The sequence below is a fragment of the Mustela lutreola genome, chromosome 17, assembly GCF_030435805.1.
Source record: "Mustela lutreola isolate mMusLut2 chromosome 17, mMusLut2.pri, whole genome shotgun sequence".
NCBI lineage: Eukaryota > Metazoa > Chordata > Mammalia > Carnivora > Mustelidae > Mustela > Mustela lutreola.
In genome coordinates this window covers 21145200-21164960 of record NC_081306.1, presented here as the reverse complement: position 1 = coordinate 21164960, position 19761 = coordinate 21145200, and the positions used below count along the sequence as shown (strand labels likewise).

The 19761-nt window shown below is 47.5% G+C and overlaps 2 protein-coding genes and 1 long non-coding RNA gene across 12 annotated transcripts in view; 2 read left to right on the top strand and 1 right to left on the bottom strand.

Annotated features, from left to right (window-relative positions):
* Positions 1-1863: 1863 nt before the first annotated feature.
* Positions 1864-4093, top strand: LOC131819290 (uncharacterized). The gene is made up of 3 exons (XR_009349125.1): positions 1864-3473; positions 3658-3806; positions 3910-4093. It is a non-coding gene; the product is annotated as an uncharacterized LOC131819290 (long non-coding RNA).
* A 1669-nt stretch (positions 4094-5762) lies between these two features.
* On the bottom strand, positions 5763-11222 carry TIGD7 (tigger transposable element derived 7). 2 transcript variants are annotated; one of them, XM_059154162.1, is made up of 2 exons: positions 10868-11222; positions 5763-9022 (listed from the first exon to the last, which is right to left on the bottom strand). In XM_059154162.1, exon 2 carries the CDS (start codon positions 7709-7711, stop codon positions 6065-6067), a length of 1647 nt encoding a protein of 548 aa, XP_059010145.1. In that variant the 5' UTR covers positions 7712-9022; positions 10868-11222; the 3' UTR covers positions 5763-6064. The 2 variants fall into 2 exon arrangements, with proteins under 2 accessions (XP_059010145.1, XP_059010146.1); XM_059154163.1 differs by having other exon boundaries at positions 10949-11222.
* A 50-nt stretch (positions 11223-11272) lies between these two features.
* LOC131819272 (zinc finger protein 75A-like) overlaps positions 11273-19761 on the top strand; it is a 32086-nt gene continuing 23597 nt past the window's right edge. For 2 of the 9 annotated variants that reach the window (XM_059154158.1, XM_059154159.1), the window contains exons 1-8: positions 11273-11407; positions 13302-13828; positions 14980-15145; positions 15791-15882; positions 16154-16280; positions 17353-17444; positions 17708-17834; positions 19507-19617. In XM_059154158.1, coding sequence (XP_059010141.1) covers positions 13421-13828; positions 14980-15145; positions 15791-15882; positions 16154-16280; positions 17353-17444; positions 17708-17834; positions 19507-19617 — 1123 coding nt within the window. In that variant the 5' untranslated portion in view covers positions 11273-11407; positions 13302-13420. Of the gene's footprint in view, positions 11408-11758; positions 11983-13301; positions 13829-14979; positions 15146-15790; positions 15883-16153; positions 16281-17352; positions 17445-17707; positions 17835-18094; positions 18267-19506; positions 19618-19761 lie in introns of those variants that run through there. The other 7 variants (XM_059154160.1, XM_059154156.1, XM_059154155.1 and 4 more) reach the window with 7 other exon arrangements.

Below are 19761 nucleotides of genomic sequence, written 5' to 3'. Positions count from 1 at the left end.
TCATGACCTGAGCTCAAGGCAGAGGCCACCCAGGTGCCCCCAGATAGAGTAATTTTAAGTGAGGGAAACAACCGTGCATACCCTTTTCCCCATTTCCCTATCAGTCTTATCTCAGCCCTGCCTCAGTGTAGTAGGAGTTTATCCTTGGTTTTCTGAGACAATTTTTAAAAATCTTAGTTTCTTGGCATGCCTGGGTGGCTCAGTGGATTAAGCCTCTGCCTTCGGGTCCATAGTTTCATCCATGCAGATCTGATAGTGGTCCCACTGCTCTTGGTCCTACTGGGAGCACTTTGGCTTCAGGCTAGAGCAATGAGCATCCCAGAAATTCATTCCCTGCACTAAAAAGGCTTCCCAATAGGAAGTGCTCCCCACCACCCCCACCCCGCAGCCGTCTAGCTCCCCTCCTAGCAAATTCACAAGCAAAACTGCTCTTGGGCTGTTATTAACGACGTGGATATTCCATGCAAAGCATTTAGCTCAGGGCCTGGCACACAGAAGGTACTCATCTATTGGTGTCTTCTGTGGGCAGGTGATAGTGGCAAGAGTGCCTTCTAAGCACCTGCCACTGATGCCACACTGGCAGAAATCTCCGTTACTGACAGGAATGAGGATCTCGTTCCTCATGGTCTGGTCAAAGAACAAGGTTGCATGCACACTCCCATGAGGTCACTGCGAGGGATGGTCAAGTGCGTGCTTTTTCACATTTGTCTTTTAATCCTGCACACACACTTTTTATGTTCACACTTTTGCCCACTAGTCCTTGAAAAAGAAACCAGAAGTCTCCAACTGGCTGTCAGGTCAATGGGAGACTGACACTGGGGCAGGAAAGACCCTTGGCTCTTCAGCCCTGATGGGTACAAAGGAGACCTGGAAGATGTGGACTGATTTGGAGCAATAGCCACAGTCCTCGGAGCAAAGGTGGCACAGAAGAGCAGCAGCAGGACTCCTGGGTAGAGAACTAGTACCACATGTAAGCACTGTGGAAAAAACCTAGCCAGGGCACCTGGGTGGCTCCGTGGGTTAAAGCCTCTGCCTTCAGCTCAGGTCATGACCCCAGGGTCTTGGGATCGAGCCCTGCATCAGGCTCTCTGCTCCCCAGGGAGCCTGATTCCTCCTCTCTCTCTCTGCCTGCCTCTCTGCCTACTTGTGATCTCTGTCTGTCAAATAAATAAATAAAATCTTAAGAAAAAAGGAAAAACCTGGCCAAGGCCAATTAAGAGCAGCAGGCCAGACATCACTGAGGACAAAGCTTGTAAGGCCAGAGACTGGAAAAAGCATTAAATTTCTTTTCTCCAGAAAAAAAGTCAGAAATCACTAAGAATTTTTATTGCAGGAAGGGAGGTGAGGCCAACATTTTTAGGGGAAAGCTTTGTATTTTAGAATGGGGAATTGGGAATAGGAATTCCAGGAATGTTTATGAAATTTATTAAGATTCTGTACATCTGAACCAAGATGCCTTTCAACGGATGAATGGATAAGGAAGATGTGGTCCATATATACAATGGAGTAATATGCCTCCATCAGAAAGGAAGAATACTCAGCTTTTGTAGCAACATGGATGGGACTGGAAGAGATGCTGAGTGAAGTAAGTCAAGCAGAGAGAGTCAATTATCACATGGTTTCACTTATTTGTGGAGCATAACAAATAGCATGGAGGACAAGGGGAGATGGCGAGAAGGGAGTTGAGGGAAATTCGAAGGGGAGGTGAACCATGAGAGACTATGGACTCTGAAAATCAATCTGAGGGTTTTGAAGGGGTGGGGGGTGGGGGGGTGGGCGAACCAGGTGGTGGGTATTAGAGAGGGCACGGATTGCATGGAACACTGGGTGTGGTGCAAAAACAATGAATACTGTACCTTGAAAATTAAAAAAAAAAAAGATTCTGTACATCCTAGCCCTAGCCGGGTAAACAGAGTTTACTGTTTGAATGAGACGTCAACTGATAGCATTTTGGAAAGTGCAAAATCACCACCACTGCTTTAAGACCTGTAATTTTTGTAAATGTTTCACGAACATTTGAAACAACAAAGTCTTTTTTGGAAGTTCTAGCAAATTTATTAGCACTAGGGGGCTAACTTCTTTGGGTGTCAGCAGCTCAAAAATAGTTAAGTTTACAGCAAAAGTGCATTTATTAGAAAAAACAGAGGTGCATTTATCCTTTTAGCCTTCATTCTAGCTCGCAAACACTTCTGATTAAAATCTGACTTCTACTGTTGAAAGGGAGATGTAATTCTTTCTGATCAAGTCATTTTTACTAAGAGGAGCTATGTGATGCCTCAGGTAGCCAGTGAGGAGCCAGTGGGAATGGTCTAGGTAAATTCAACAATGAGGAAATGGTTGATTAAAAACCGTTCAGAACACCAACACATTTGGAGAAATCTTCCAGTTAATACCCTCAGTTTATCACTGAAATGTCCCAGAAGCTGTAGTCAGGAATCAAAACTGGTTACACGCCAGGTTCCTGCTCTGAGGAGGTGGTCAGATTTCCGCAGGCAAGAAAGGGTAGGGAAAGAAGACTTTCTCAAATCCTGGTGTATGTTTTTTGGACATAATCCGGAGTCGTGTTTGCCTCTGTACCCCCACTCTTTCCTGCTCTTCTGGGGGGAGCGAGCGGGGCTTCAGCCACCGGAACGAGAGTGAGGTACCTGGGTTTCTCGGAGGAGCTCTAGTCCTGAAACTATGACTTCCAGAACCAAAGACATCAGCCCCTTCCTGAGCGCCTGACCGCCCGCCTGCGCTCCTGCCCCACCGAGGACCGCTCCCGCGCGGGCCCCGGAAGGAACAAAAGCGGACGCGGCCGGCGCTCCGCAGCCGAGTCCTGATCAACCTTCCCGGACCCCAAGCCCTCCTGCGACCTCTGCTTCCCGGCCCAGAGGACAGCTCGCCGTGCCTCCCCAACTGGGTCTCTAGCTAGCCGGCAGGAACTTCATGATTGCGCGCGGCCGCCTCCCTTCGGGCCCACCCCCTTCTCCCCGGCCGCTCTGGCGAGCCGGCGGCCACTCTATGGCTGCGCCCGTCCCACCGGCCTGCTCTCCGCCCGCAGCTTCTGCATGTCCTGGCCGCTCTGGCCCGCTTCGCGGGAGCTCTATGGCTGCTCGGGGAAGTCCCCCACGCTCCGGCCGCTCTGGCACATTGGCTGGCGTTCTCCACAGCTCTCGGCTATTGAGGCTGGGCCGGCCCACGTGGCCGAAGGCTTCCTTCTTCTCTAGCGGATGCCGGCGGCGCTACCACACTCTCCAGAACCGTCGCGGGTCTCTTGGGTGTGCGCCTACGCCGGGCCTACAGCAGGCCCGGCTCTCGTCGTCCAGCAGGGGGCGAGCGCAGGCCTGGGTGGTGTGGCCGCCGGGAAGGGCGGACCTGCAGAGCGACCTGAGGCCAGGAGCCTGCTTAAACGCAATGGGAAGGCCACGAAGAGGCTACAGGGTGAGAAGCGATGGGAGAGGCCAAGAAAGGAGACTGATGCAGGTGTCCAGGTAGGGGGTGATGGCGCCCTGGACCGCGGCACGAAGAGCAGGGAGGGAGAAATGGAGACAAAACGAGAGCCATTTAGAAGGGAGAACTGACAGCTTTATGTGGGCCCCGGCGGAAGTCTGAAATCCTAGGACGACCTAGGAGGAAAATCTGACCTGACCTGTCTTTCCTGCTCTTCTTTGTCAGGTGCCCTTACAGCAACTATCCGGGGACCTTGCAGCTTCCCAGGGAGATACACTGTCACGTCGAGGAAGGAGCCTGAGCTCTTTGCCCTGACTGCCCTGCCTGCACTCAACTTTAAAGCTCGGCTCAGAAGTCACACTTGACCCTCTTAGGTACTTCCCCTGCTACCCAAACACACCCAAAGCCCTCTCCACACTCATCTAGCACTTACACATTGAATGGTGGTTTGTTCTATTCGTTTTCTTTTTAATTCAGGTCCAAATGGCCAACACCATTCTCGGTACCTAGCACGGAAAGGCAACGTGAAGCTTCCTGAATAAGTGAATACTTTTCAAAAGGCTATGACTGCCTGTCATTTACTCTGGAAATGTATTACCCATGGCGGGGTGGCGGGTGGGAGCGTTTGATACAATGATGAAGATTAAAAGATTAAACTAGAGAGCTGTCCAGTAAACTCGGCTGACATACCCATCAACTTCTTCCACAGTCCGTTCTACTCTAGGCTTAAAAAACTCCTAATGTTTTATTAATGCCAAGGTCTAAAGCACGTTAAGACAATAAGATATAAAAAGTTGTATTTACCAAGTAATCTGCCTATTCTGGGGTTGGTTTTTTTTTGTTTTTGTTTTTGTTTTGTTTTTTTTAAGATTTTATTTATTTGACAGACAGATCACAAGTAGGCAGAAAGGCAGGCCAGGGATGGGGTGCGGGGGCGGGGGCGAGAAGCAGGCTCCCCGCTGAGCAGAGAACCTGATGTGAGGCTCCATCCTTGGACCCTGACCTGAGCTGAAGGCAGAAGCTTTAACCCACTGAGCCACCCAGGTGCCCCTCCCTGTTTTTTAAATACATAAAACATACCAATTTGTTATACTATCATTGGCCGATAGATGTTGGGTGCCTTTCATCTTTTTTTTTTTTTAAGATTTTTTATTTATTTATTTGTAAGAGAGAGAGAGAGAGCGAGCACAGGCAGACAGAGTGGAAGGCAGAGTCAGAGGGAGAAGCAGGCTCCCTGCGGAGCAAGGAGCCCGATGTGGGACTCGATCCCAGGACGCTGGGATCATGACCTGAGCTGAAGGCAGCTGCTTAACCAACTGAGCCACCCAGGCGTCCCAACTTTTCATCTTTTTAATATATAACTTCTATAATCAGCATGTTACTTGCTCAATAAGGGGGGGGGGCAGTAGGTGGTACAGAGTTAAGAAACCAGAGAATGTCACACAATTAAACTAAAAACCAAATCTATTCTTTTTTTTTTTTTTTTTTTTAAAGATTTTATTTATTTATTTGACAGAGAGAGATCACAAGTAGGCAGAGAGGCAGGCAGAGAGAGAGAGGGGGAAGCAGGCTCCCCGCTGAGCAGAGAGCCCGATGCGGGACTCGATCCCAGGACCCTGAGATCATGACCTGAGCCGAAGGCAGCGGCTTAACCCACTGAGCCACCCAGGCGCCCATAAGATTTTATTTATTTGACAGACAGATCACAAGTAGGCAGAAAGGCAGGCCAGGGATGGGGTGCGGGGGCGGGGGCGAGAAGCAGGCTCCCCGCTGAGCAGAGAACCTGATGTGAGGCTCCATCCTTGGACCCTGACCTGAGCTGAAGGCAGAAGCTTTAACCCACTGAGCCACCCAGGTGCCCCTCCCTGTTTTTTAAATACATAAAACATACCAATTTGTTATACTATCATTGGCCGATAGATGTTGGGTGCCTTTCATCTTTTTTTTTTTTTAAGATTTTTTATTTATTTATTTGTAAGAGAGAGAGAGAGAGCGAGCACAGGCAGACAGAGTGGAAGGCAGAGTCAGAGGGAGAAGCAGGCTCCCTGCGGAGCAAGGAGCCCGATGTGGGACTCGATCCCAGGACGCTGGGATCATGACCTGAGCTGAAGGCAGCTGCTTAACCAACTGAGCCACCCAGGCGTCCCAACTTTTCATCTTTTTAATATATAACTTCTATAATCAGCATGTTACTTGCTCAATAAGGGGGGGGGGCAGTAGGTGGTACAGAGTTAAGAAACCAGAGAATGTCACACAATTAAACTAAAAACCAAATCTATTCTTATCTTTATTTTTTTATATAGTTTTAAAAATTTTTTTCAAAAATAACTAGTCAGCATATAGCTTCTTGTTATATGCTCTGAGATAGAATGTAATGCTCTTCCAACATCCATTCCACCTTAGATAATCTGGGACAATAACTCATTATTCAGATCCTTGTCTAAAATGGAAACAAAAATGGATTAATCAATGTTTTTATACTTTAAAGAGACAAATTTATTTTTAATAAATATAATTTAATAAATTATATAAATGGGCAGTGCTATGCAAAATGAGGTCAGCTGTTAAAAACAATGACAATTCACAACAGGTCTGCATCAGAAATAACTACAGAAATCTGTAAATACAAGATCTAATTACTAGAAGTTGAAGGCATATTGAAAGAATCCTTCATAACATGAGGCCTAGGTTTCAAAAAACTACCAGTTCGAGAATGGATTCTACTCTGGAACTGTTTTTTTATTATTTCTTGTTGCATCTCTTTCAGCGTGAAATGGAACCTCTGAAACTCAGGTGTGGCATCAACAAAGTCAAGTAGGTAGTCCAGACTCTCTCTGACATCAGATAACTGAAATTCAGCAGTCTGCTCTTCTGCTCCTCCTCGTTTCTGAACAACTTCCTTTGTAATTCCACTTTTTGTTTTTTCGAGGCTACCCTTCTCTTCATCATCCCCATTGAACCACACCCTGTCATCCGCCAGCGTGGTTTCCAACTCCCCACACTTCTCAAGGATTTCTCTATAATTCCCATCTTCTAAGCCTCGAAGATTATATTCAGGTTCCTTTTTGTAAAGAAGATTTTCCCATGCATTTGCTATGGTTATTTGTTTCACTTCATCCCAACTCTTTGCCCAGTTAAAAATTGCACTTTTTATGTTGTAGATTTTAATCTTGGAAGCTCCTTTTTCTCCTTTATCTTGCTCATCATCACTTTCTTCAAAAATGACAAGACTCTCTTCAAGTTGCTTCCACCTATAAAGTCGTTTGCAGCTCAAGATCACACCTTGATTCATTGGCTGAATCAGGGTCGAAGTGTTACGGGGAAAGAACATGCATTTTATTTGACCGTCCTCACTGGAGAGTGATTCGGCAGAAGGGTGAACTGGAGAACTGTCCAGAAGTAACAAGGCCCTGACATCCTCTTCATGGAATCCTAAAACATTAAGCTGAAAATGCCTGACCTCAGGAATAAAGTTTTGAAAGAACCATTCTGAAAACAATTCTCTGGTGAACCAAACATCTTTACTAGGCTTATAAATCACAGGTATTGTACCTGTGTCCTCTTTCACACTTCTGGGCAGCTTTGACTTTCCGATAATAACTGACTTTAGTTTATGAGTTCCATCTGCATTTGCACATAAGAGCGCAGACAACCGTTCTTTGTTTATTTTCCTCGCAGGCAGGCAGATCTCTTTCCTGCTTGCCTGAATGTTTTCTGGCATTGACTTCCAAAAGAGGTCAGTCTCATCCCCACTGTACAGCTGAGCTAGACTCAGTTTCTCCTCTTTGATAAGCATGTACAGTTTTTGTCGAAAGGGCTCAACATTTTCTGAAGCTGAACTTAGGACTTGTTCTCCAGACATTTTTCGATTCCCAATGGCATGCCTGTTTCGAAATCTAAAAAGCCAACCAGTGCTAGCTTTAAAGTCGGTTCGCCCAAAACACTGTGCGAACCTCTCTGCAGCGGCCTGAAGCTCCACACCCCTTACGGGGACGCCGGCTGAGCGTTTCTGCTGGTACCACATGTACACTGCGTCATCCACATCCCCGTATTTGGCTCCCGTTGTCCTCTTTCTCTTCTCAGCCCCTACCAAAGGCATGTCCTGCTTCAGTACAAAGTCCAAAATCAATTTCTTATTCTTCTTAATGTCATAAAATGTTGATTTACTGATTCCAAATTCATCCATTACACTTTTCAGAGACCGTCCAGCTTCAATCCTACTGAGAACCTTCATTTTCTCCTCCAAATTCAGTGTTGTATATTTCCCTCTTTTATTCATACTGAATTGGGTTTCAGACAACCAACAGGAGAAAAAAGAGGGAAAAGCCTTACTGAATTGGGAAAAATTAAAAGCAAAACAAAAAACTAGCTTAAAGCCCCAAAAGGCACAGGCATTTGTACAGAAGGGTATTGGGCTAAAAGGGATAAAGACTCAGACACAAGTGCGAGTCTACAGATGAAGGGCTTATGCACTCAGAAAACCGCCACTGTCAAAGCCTATCTAGCCTTTGCTCCAACAAGATAAGGATGATCGGTTCTCAGAACCCCATCTTCCTCCTCCTCTCTAGACAGCTCCAGCAGCTCTAGTCAGGAATGACAGGAATACCTGCTCTCCCTAACTCCACGCAGACACAGACAGCAGGAGCAGAGGGGAGATGTGTCCACAGGAAGAAACCCAGGTGAGCTAAGTCTTCATAAAAGGTAGTGCTTGAGAAGGGAGTGTGAAAGCCTCAAAAGCATAGACAGAGTAATCCTGTGTAGCAGAGAAGCAGCATGGCTTCTCCCCCTCCAAAACGACCTGATTTCACCTCACTGCCAGAAAAAAAAATGGTGCTCTCGCTGCTCTGTAAACAGTATTCACTGGGCAGCAGGCCATCCACCCGGATAAGGAGTCCAAGCTATCCTGACATTGGGATGTCCGGGGAGCTGGCATTCCTGAACAGTTGTTAAGTATGTTTACTGAGAAAGTTAGTAGGTTCTGTTGTCCATGTGAAGAAATCTCACATTTATTACATTCGATGTAGCATTCTCAAAGACCAAGCTTTAACTTCTTGTGTTTACCTAGGTAAATGCGAAGTATGTAAAAACCTGTTACTGGCACTTTCCCACTCTCAGAGCTTCTTGCATGAGTACATCTGGTATATTCTCAAGTGTTATTTTTCACTGCAGCTTTTCCAAATTTTGGAATTATCAAGTTTTGGAGTCCTGGAAGTTCTCAGATAAGTTCAAAAGTTTTAAAAATATTGTATCACTGCTAACATTCTTCAAAAAATTTGATTTTTCATTTTTTTGTTCTCAATTTACATTAGGATGTCAAGTAACAGATTCAATATATTTGAAACTTTATTCCATTTCTCTTCACTGTGGATGTTGCTTAATAATACTTTTCTCCTGCTTGAAGAAATTCAAAAGATTTCTCACCAGTGTCTCTGATATTCCTCAGATATTCCTTACAGATCCTCCTGGGGATGCCCAATGCCATTCCATGTCCTTCCAAATGTCCTACTCTAGATTAATTTTATTGTCTTCATTCCAGACACACAAACTCACAAGAAGTAACAAAAACTGCAACTTTTATCCATTTCAGGTGCTATGAAGAAAGAAAAGTATGTCAGAAAAATAAGGAAAATGATTGGCATTTCACTTATTTTTTTTCCTCTCCTATACTGCAGAGCTTGATTGGCTATCATTCATTCTTCAACCATCAAGAATTGTCACAAGCTTCTCCTCTAGAAACCCAAAAGAGTTCAAGCTGCTAGTTTTCCTCTGTAATTATTGCTAGAAATGCCAACTGGTCTGTAGAAAACTAAGAGGATCATGAAAAAGTATGGTCGTGAATAGGGTATGGAGCAAATAGAGACTAAGATTCAAGCAACTTACTAAAAGGCAGCATAACTAAGGGAATTAATCAGTGATAAGTAATATACATGGAAAAAGAAAAAAGAATTGGTCAGGAACAGCATTATTAACTCTAGCCACTCACACGGCAAAACCATTCAGCCCAGTACAGCAGTTGTATGGTATCTGGGGACAAAGTGCAGGTCTTTGCTGTCATCGCTTCTCAGCTGTACGTTCATCATTTTTCAGGCAGTGCCCAGGCAGGGGAACATGATTTCAAAAGGAGTCTGGTGGGATGTTGGTGGGCTCCACAGCCAGGGAAAGGAACCCAGGCACAGACTTCAGACTATGAAAATCATTACTGGTCCTCTTTCACGGTTCCCCAGTTTGCGCTGCCTTCTTGCTTTCACGGGGTGTCTTTTCCCACTTTTCCTCCCCCAACCACCTCCACACCCAGGTTATGAATCAGGCCCGCCAGTACGCTGCAAGGGCACCACTGGCAGAACTTCATTTATTCGCTTTAGTAAGTTCCCAGCATATGCTCAGCCTTGGGCCCGATGGTGAGGATCTCATTGCTAAGAGCACTACTGTCCCCTGCAAAGAATTGCTTCTGAAGAAACTAAGTCTCAGTCTGACAGATTCCTAGGAAATGAGCCTGCTCTGAAACCTGTGCAAGTGACCTTCGCAGATGCTTCTTCTCATCTCCCGTGTTTAACCCTTTGCTCTCAATGAGAAGGGATCAGTACAACAGAATTCTACATAAAAGCAAAAGCAATATAGTGGCCCGGTACTGGTCTCCCATTTTCATTCCCACCTTGCTCCTAATTCTAGATGAACTGCCCTGGGAAAAAGTCCCCAGCGATGCTCCAGGATCTACTTTATTAAAAATGCAGTCTCTTCACCCCCATGCGAGGCACCCGGTGAGAGGGCTACAAGAACTTATTTTCTCACTGTTGAGCTTCCCTCCAAATGTAGCCCGATCACACTTAGTGAACACGTATGATGGATCATACCCCAGTCTCCCGGCTTTCCCTCTGCGTGGATGTGGCCCCACTCCATGGAGCGGACAGATCAGGTTCAAGGTCTTTTACCATTTCCCCAACCATAAGGCAAACTTCACTTCCTCGGACTCCCGCCTCACTCAGCCTAGGCCTCCCCTCTTCCTAGCCTCCCTACTCCTGATGGTCACAAAAGTGCCCCAGTCCTTTGGCCAGATTCCTTGCAGCAAAGACTGCCCTGTGCCCTCCGGCCCTCGCTGCACGTAGTGGACCTAATAACTAAGCTGTTGCCTGGCGAAGGCTGACGCTGGCAGAGTCCTGGTGATTAGAGACACCGACAACCCGAAATGCCCGGATCCTGAAAGTAGGGTTCACGAACTCTGGCAGAGACTGCAGGGGACACAAGATGGAAAGGGGGTTCTCATCATCCAGGGAGCTTGCCATCGCCATCCTTCACGGAGCGGGAGCCAAGACTGCAGGGGACCTAAATCCGTACTAGGATCCGCCGCCCGTCGCTCGTGGGCCCGGGGCCGAGCCGCGGCTCCCTGTCCCTGCCAAGGATACTACAGATAGAACCCGTCACACCGGCTGGAACCTACCTCACGAGAAAAACGTGATCGTTGTGAGGGACACGCGACCCAGAGGAGGGGAACAAGCCCTAGGGGGCCGCCGATCCTGACCTGGATAAAAGCCCCGAGAAGGACGAGAACCCCGCGTGCGCAGGGGCGGCCACCCTCGCTGGGCTGGGCTCCGAGTACCGGCGCCGCCCGAAGGCCACGCAGTCACTAGCCGGACGCGCAGTGCCTTCCGGTGCGGGACACGAGGCGGCGACAGCCGCTCGCCGAGCCACGTGGAGGCCCCTCTAGGCCGCGTCGGGAACCGGACAGTCGGTAGCATTAACTCTTTCCGACCGCCAGGGCGGCATTGGAAGGAAAGCGGGTTTCCTCCGCGAGGGTGGGGCCCGCGGCGCGGCGGCTCGAAGCCCCTCCCCGGAAGGGCGTCAATCCGCTTCCGGCCCGAGCGCGGTGTCGGATGGGACCCGGGCGGGGACGCGGGCCTGACAGCCGTTATTGAGACGGGTTGTACGCGTGGCGGGGCCCGTCTGCGAGTAGCGCGGGGCGGAGGGCGGTGGCCTGCAGGTGAGCGGGTGGCAGGGGCAGCGGCGTGGGCCCCGGAGCTCCCGAGGAGCCCCGGCCGCTGCGCGGTGGCGGAGGCGAGGCTGCCATTGTCCGTGGGCGGCGGTGGTTTCGGGCCGGGAGGCCGCAGGCTGACGGCCGGACCGTTTCGGGGAGCCCCGCCGTCGGGCTCCACCATTCGGCTGTCCGCCTTTGCGGAGACGGCGTCGGGGTCGCGGCGGCCAGTTTCCCGACTCGCTGGCCGGACTTTCCGCGGGCCGGGTACTCTGCAGCTTCAGAGATGTCAGCCTCTGCTGGTGCCGAAGCGCGACAAGCGTCCGGGTGCACGCTGAGCTCGCCGGGCAGCCGGCCGCCGGCCATTTGAGAACATTGTGACGTCCTGGCCGACGTTGGGAGCCGTTCGTGGAGACCTCAGGCCAGGGAAGGCGAGATCCCGCGACTCTGCTCATTCTCGCCTCGAGGTCTAAATGAACGTCGAAGAGAGGGAAGGTGGGCCGAAGGCTCACCGTCGACAGCACCAACTCCCCTTCTCTCGTCCTTTGCGGCTTGGCCTTTGGATAAGCGTTTTGTAAGCCAAGGTCAGCTGTGATTTTTCTGGGTCAAGGAAAGAGGTTTATTTATTTATTTTTTTAAATATTTTATTTATTTATTTGACAGACAGAGATCACAAGTAGGCAGAGAGGCCGGTAGAAAGAGAGAGAGGAGGAAGCAGGCTCTCCGCGGAGCGGACAGCCCGATGCGGGGCTCGATTCCAGGACCTTGGGATCATGACCTGAGCCGAAGGCAGAGGCTTTAACCCACTGAGCCACCCAGGCGCGCCCCAAGGAAAGAGGTTTAAAAACACAGGGCTAGATCTTGTGGAGGGTGCCCTTGATGGTGCTTACGAGAAAGTGTCAAACGAGTGTGGAGCATCTAGTTACTGAACCCGGGTTTGCTGTCTTAGAATAGGACTGCTTTTTCCCTCATTACTTTCCTCCTCGTCTGGTGTCACTTCTGTGTCCCAGCTGTCCTGCCAATATCCGTAGAGTGGAAAGGAGAATCTGGAATGTTCCACGCACTGAGGGTTTCGTCTTCACAAGAGGATGAAGGGTCAGAGAAGTTGGACCCCCTTGCTAGAGACAGAAGACTGGGATGACACGTTCACATTTAAGAGGAACTCAGAATATTCCCCTGATACTCCCTTGGCATCGGGTAGCTGGGGTCGGAAGCACAACAGTGAAGTCTTTGGAGAATCCCCATGCCTCTTGCAGCCAGAGGGTGTAAATGGTCTCACTGCTAACCTTTCTTGAATCATTACTTTTACAAAGAAAGACCAAGTCCTCAGTGGGTATTTGTCTATCGATGAGCTGTGCATTATTTCAAGTGGATAATCGAAGAAGAAAGGGTCTGGCAGTGGATTCTTTAAAAGGAAAGGACGTGCCCCTTGGTGGCTCAGTGGGTTATGTGGCAGCATTTGGCTCAGGTTGTGATCTGGGGCTTCTGAGATGGAGCCCCATGTCAGGCTCCCTTTTTATCAGAGTGTATGCTGCTCCCTCTGTCCTTCCCCCTGCTGCCTCTTTCTCTCTCTCACTCAAATAAGAAAAATCTTAAAAAAAAGAAAAGGGAATCTGGGTGTCTCAGTGGGTTAAAGCCTCTGCCTTGGGCTCTGGTCATGATCCCAGAGTTCTGGGATCGAGCCCCGCTTCAGGCTCTCTGCTTAGCAGGCAGCCTGCTTTCCTTCCTCTCTCTGCCTGCCTCTCTGACTACTTGTAATCTCTGTCAAATAAATAAATAAAATCTTAAAAAAAAAAAAAAAAAGGAAGGCAGATTTTTTTCATCATTTTTCTCCTGTTAGGAGTAGTAGATAGTAAAGTTAATATGACTTTCTTATTGATGCACACTTTTTTTCTGCTCTCAGTGTTTTAGGAAGAAGATCATTTTACTGATTTTGTTCCCGAGCTGACCAGGTCTTACTTTGTGAAGGTTGTGCTGCTGGGGTGTCCAAGAAAAGAGGAAAACTGTTCCTGCAGCAAAATAATGATGGTAGATCTGAAGGTGGCTGACTGTTTGAACCCTCAGATCAAAGTTCTGTCAGAAAGCAAGGGGCCTGTGATAGAGAGTTCCAGTCACAGTAAGAAATGTACTGCACAAATGGACAATCCCAGTCCTGAAAGCTGTCGCCAGCACTTCCGGAATTTCTGCTATCATGAAGCATCAGGACCCCGTGAAATTGTTGGACAACTTCAGGAATTATGCCGCCGGTGGCTCAGGCCAGAGCTCCACTCAAAAGACCAGATCTTGGAACTGCTTGTGCTGGAACAGTTTGTGACCATTCTACCCAGGGACACCCAGAGCCGGATAAGGAAGGACCATCTACAGAGCATTGAGGAGGCTGTGGCCCTGGTAGAGCACTTGCAGAGGGAATCTGGTCACGTGAGGAATGGGGTGAGAAGGAAGATTCCGGATACGTGCAGTGAAATAGAGTGAAGGCAGACATGGTGGTGGCAGTTAATTGAGAAATAAGGTCAACTCGGTCACTGTTCATGTTTTGGAGGACATTTAAGGCAGGACCAAAATCCACAGACTTAGCAGTAGTCCACAGGTCTCACAGACCCTTGGCAGAGAAAGATTCCTTTTGTGCTCCTTAGAGCCAGACTGAATTGAGGGTAGTAGCCTATTTTAGGTTGTACAAGGACAGGGTTTTGAGCTCCAAATGAATAAAAGGCAGTAAGGGTTTGGAGAGGGAAAGGAGGACTTGAAAAAGGGAGAACACTTAAAATGCAGGTTGAGCAGAGACAGTAAAGAGAAGGAAAACCCTAATAATGGGAGAAGAATGCAAAGGGAGAGAAAAGTAGGCAGAATAAAGGGAAACAGCTTTGAAAATCTTGGCAGAGTAGCGGAGAGAAGAAAGATATTGAGGGATAGTGTCGTCTGACTCATAAGTGAGAGCCTCCACGGTGCTCTCAATGGTTGGTCCTTGGCTCTTCTGGTTAACGGGGAGTTTGTCCTTAGCCAGGTAGCAGAGCCAGCTGGCTTCAGGCCTGCTGGAAAGAAATAATGCAGGCATATGTGTAATGCCAAAATTTTTTGGAGGTAGGTTGGAGCCAGACTTTTTTCCCCTTTCTTCCATTTCATCTGTGTTCTATGAAAACGTTCCCTGGCCATGGTGGATAATATGGTTGAGGAGACAACTGCATTTATTCAATTCTTTAATCTTTTGAGAAATTGAGAAGACAAACACTAAGGAGGGATCTAAGCCAAGGGAGAAATCCCGTCAAAAGTAGCATGAGAACAGGTGGCCTGTGTAGTCTTGCTATTGATCTTAGTTGGTCTGTATGCAGAGGGGTCGGGCCCGCTGTGTCAGAGGAGTAGGAGTAGCCACGTTTTTTTCCCCCCCTTTTATCCTAATATTTCAACATTTTGTGGGTAGCTCTCTGTGGAAAAGTGGTGGCCTGATAATTCTTTAAGTCTTTTTGTCATTTCCTTCAGTGTGACACACTTGCCACTATCTGGACTGTTCACTTTTTCCTCATTTTACAATCAACCCCAAAACCAAAAGTAATTTTTGTGGTAACACAGATTGGGATTATTTCCAGGTTGCAGTCCAAGATCTGGGAAAGGAGGCAGTGCTCTTGGGAGAAACAGCAGAATCTCAGCCAGTGGGCATGGCCCAGGATGAAGAATTCTGGAAAACATACCAGGGTCTGCAAGAACAGCTGAGCAGGAGTACTCATACAGGAACTGAGCCTGTATGTGAGATGGGTAAGGCACATCATGATAATTCCTTTCTGTTGGGAGCTGTTAGAGAAATTTGTTCAGCCAGAACATTGTGAGCATTTTCCAGATGCCTGGCCATGTGGATGGGCTGACACAGCCATGTTAGCAATTATGATGTCCCCTAGGTGGCAGTAGAGCACCAACTGTGGGTGAAGCCGGGTGTTGGCTTAGGGTACAGGAACGTTCTGCTTACAAAATCCTGGTAATAACCCCATGAGTTCTGTTCCTTAGAAAGCACTAGCAGAATGTGAACACAATTCTGTACCAGGAGAAAAATAATAAATGATTAAAAACAAAAACCCAACTACATCTCCTCTTGTACACTGGATAACTTGAGTACTTCATCTTTGAATCCATTCAGTTTTTGCCTTAGAACAATTTACATCATGAGAAGAAAATAAGTTTGTCTTTCATTTATTCACTCATGAAAACTGGGGAGCCTATTCTTCTGACCAGTAGGTACTTGGCTCTTGTGTATGATGATAAGACCCATTTCAGGGAACCACACACACTTTTAAGGGTGTCCCGAATCTACCAGAAGAACTGGGATCATCTGTATTTTAGAAATGAGCTAAGGATGTTTACAGACAGAAGTGAGAGCGATTTCCTCTGGCTCTTTCCCACTTACAGCTGTGCCTGCTTACCAGATCCTAGCCTTTCCTGGGCGGACAAACACTAAAGACTGGACGGTGGCACCCGAGCTCGTCTTGCCTGAGTCCCAGGTGAGCTGTTCGATCCAGCTATTGAGGGCTGCCTTTCCCTGCTGCCCAGGACCCACCCTGCCCAGCTCACAGGCATGTTAGCTCCAGTGTTCTCCCTGGGAAACTGGGCACCTCCTAGGCTGTTGATGATCCCTTGCTTCTTTCCTTTATTGCCTTTTCACTTTAAAAAAATGTGCTGTTAATTCCTTGAGTGCCCAGGTCGACCATGGGCCAGGCGGTAGGGCTGCTTCTGTAGTGCAAGTACTGAGCTGAAGCCCATTGTCTTCTTTAGAGCTTGTTGACATTTGAAGAAGTGGCCATGTATTTTTCCCAGGAGGAATGGGAGTTACTGGATCCCACTCAGAAGGCCCTCTACAATGATGTAATGCGGGAAAACTATGAGACTGTCATCTCTCTAGGTAAAGACCCTCCCTCTCCCATTGGGTAGAAGTTGAGTAATCTGTCATGTTCTCTGCTTACTGGGAATGTACTCCTCTGAGAGGCTATGTTCCAATAACGGGTTGTCTTTTCAACCAAATGGTGTGTAGACAGGGGAAAGGTGTATCCAGATCACCTGGGAGCTTTGTTCAAGTGCACATGCTCATTCTTTACACTGAAAATCTTGATCCCTCCCTCCCCCCCCCCCGCTCCAGATCTTTACTTTTACTTTTCCCATCTCCATAAAGAGCAGAACCACTCGCCCAATATTTCAGGTCAGATAATTTGCAGTCATTCTTTACTCTGATCATGCTCTCCTACCCCACTCCTAATCTTCCTCTTGGCTCTACATTCACCGTATAGCCTGAGTCCAAGCATGTCTCATCCTCTTGAATTGTTAGCATGTTGGTCTAATCCAGAAGAGTGTATCATCAGGCCCACCTCGGTACTTTCTAACTAGCACCTTCTGCCACCACAGTCTGCTTTCCATGCAGCAGCCAAGGTTTTTGAAAACCCGGATTTGACCATGATGTCATCCTTTCCAAAATCTTACGGTGACTTGACTTCTCATTTATTCAGAATAAAATCCAAATTCCTCATCGAGGTACACAGGATCATCCAAGATCTGGCCCCTGTTCATCTGCTACTTGTGCCCTTGTTTAGTGCTCCTTATTCACAGGATATTGCTGTTTCTTGAAATCAAGTTAATTTCTGCTTTACCATTCCCATCCTTGGCACACTGGACAGAATTCTGCAATTTTAAACACTTCTAATTTTACCCAACTTTGAGGAATACATGAGGGAAAAAACACATTTCCTTTTGTGGCTTTCACTCATGAAACCAAAGACTGTGAACTGTGGAACCTGTTGTAGAGGCTGGTAGATGCTTGATTCCTCTTTAAGATGAGAAGGCCACTTCTTGGTAACATGTAGCAGATTTAAAAGTGTTCATTTCTCCTGAAAGAATCAAGGTTATCTGTACTTTAGAAATAAGCTAAGGATGTTTGTAATCAGTAGCAAGAGAAATTTCCTCTGGCTCTTTTCCACCCACAGCTGTGCCTGCTCACCAGATCCTAGCCTTTCCTGAGCAGATAAACACCAAAGACTGGACAGTGGCACCTCAGCTCGTCTTGCCTGAGTCCCAGGTGAGCTGTGCGATCCAGCTGTTGAGGGCTGCCTTTCCCTGTTGCCCAGGAGCCACCCTGCCCAGCAGGTGCTCACGTGTGCCAATGTTCTCTCTAGGAACTAGGCATCTCCTACTCTGTTGCTGATTCTTCTCCCTCCTTCCTTTCTCTTCTCACGTAAAAAATTATCTGCTATTAATTCATTCAGTCTGGCCTGCCATTTAGTTTATGGGCCAGAACTTCTGTAGTGCAAGTATTGAGCTGAAGCCCATTGTCTTCTTTAGAGCTTGTTGACATTTGAAGAAGTGGCCATGTATTTTTCCCAGGAGGAATGGGAGTTACTGGATCCCACTCAGAAGGCCCTCTACAATGATGTAATGCGGGAAAACTATGAGACTGTCATCTCTCTAGGTAAAGACCCTCCCTCTCCCATTGGGTAGAAGTTGAGTAATCTGTCATGTTCTCTGCTAACTGGGAATGTACTCCCCTGAGAGGCTGTGTTCCGATAATGGCTTGTTTTTCAACTAGATGGTGTGTGGACAGGGGAAAGGTGTATCCAGGTCCCTTGGTTAGCTTTGTCCAGGTGCTCACTCTGTGTGCTATGTGGATGTCTTGATTTATTTTTTCTCCTTCCCCAAATCCGTTTCTATGGATCTCTCTTCTCGGTCAAGAGCATTCACCCAGCAGCTACGAGGAAGGAACATGCAGTCATCCTTTACCGTGATCTCTCCCTCATACCGCGTGCTAATGCGTCACTGTCCTTCAGGCTCCATCACAGTGTAGCCCGAGCACAGCCATGCCTCATTTCCCAGTGCTGTTAGCGTCCTGGCTTAAGCCGGCAGCGTGAGTAACAGCCTGACCTGGGCACTTTCTGACTGGTGGCCCTGCCTCTCGCTGTCGCACACTCTTTTCCACAGAGCAGCTGGAATCTTTTAAAAACCTGGTCAAATCATGACATTTCCCATTGTAAACCTTATGGTGAATTCTCACCACATTCTGAATAAAATCCGCACCTTCCTGAAGTGCTTCAGGTCCTCCGGGATCTGACCCCACTCCCCTCCCTTCCCTCACCTGCTGCCACTTGTGCCCTCGCTCAGTCCCCTTGAGCCTCGCTGGTCTTTCTGTTTCTTGAAATTGCCATGGTCGTTTCTACTTTCCCCTTTCCTCTGCCTGGCGCACTTTTCTGCCCCATGGCGAAACTCACTTCTACATTCCTGCTGCAATTCCACTTTTTTAAAGAGGCCTTCCCTACTACCTCCTCCGAAGAAGCTTCAGAGAAGCAGAATCTTAAAATGCTGGGTTGTCCTGCTTTAGTTTTCCACAGAATATTTACTGTGTGCTGAGAACTTTATTTATTGCTGTTGGGTTGTCTCCTTCTCCCACCCGAAGGTGAACTCCTATGAGATCAGGGTGCTTTGGCTTAGTCACCACTATACCATTAGCCCAAAGAGAGTTTCTGGCACATTATAGCTAGTCAGTACATTGCCAATGGAATGACAGATGAATACTTTCTCAACTTAGCGATGTATATTTAGAAAAGTTTCATTAAGTGATTCTGGTCTGTTTCTTCCACCTGGACAAGAACCAGTGACTTAGGCAGTGTAAGAAATCCTTTCTAGTCCAGTGTGTGGTGCTGAAGAGCTAAGTAAAAAGTTACAATTATTAGGATAGAAATCACTGCTGCATTAGACCTGCGGCTCACTGAACTTTACCTCACTCTGCTAGACTTGGGTTCATCCTAAGGAACTAATAGGAGTAACTGCATTCCCTGCAGATTCTGGGGTTTGGTTCAACCTTGTTCAAATATGGGGTCATCTTGGTCACAGAAGAGGGCACTGTAGAGGGACTCCCATGCCCTTTATCCTCTCCATGCGTCAAGCTTAGGTTTATTTCTCCGTCTCCACGTTGTGTTTCCATCCACAAATGCATTATAGGATAAAACCTGAAAGCGGACAGGGGAGTCTACCCACTTGACCATTTGGGTAGCACACTGTAAACTCTCCTTTGCCCCTCCTGAAATAGTATGGAGTTGTGGGCAGTTGTTGGGTTGCCAGTCCTTGACGTCCTTTTTTCCATTTCACAGCCTTATTTGTGCTCCCCAAACCTAAAGTGATCTCCTACCTAGAGCATGGGGAAGAGCCATGGGTTCAAGGGTCCTTGGAGTTCAAGAACAGTCCTGGAGAGCTGCCTTCAGGTAAGTATACCATGGGAAGAGGGCAAATGTGCCTTTGATAGCAACCTTTGCAGGGACTTAACATTTAAAATTCTGCTTATTTGTATTTTGTAAGTCAGTAATCTTTGGATTTTTCTCTCCATTCCTGTAGTTTTGCTTTGCCAT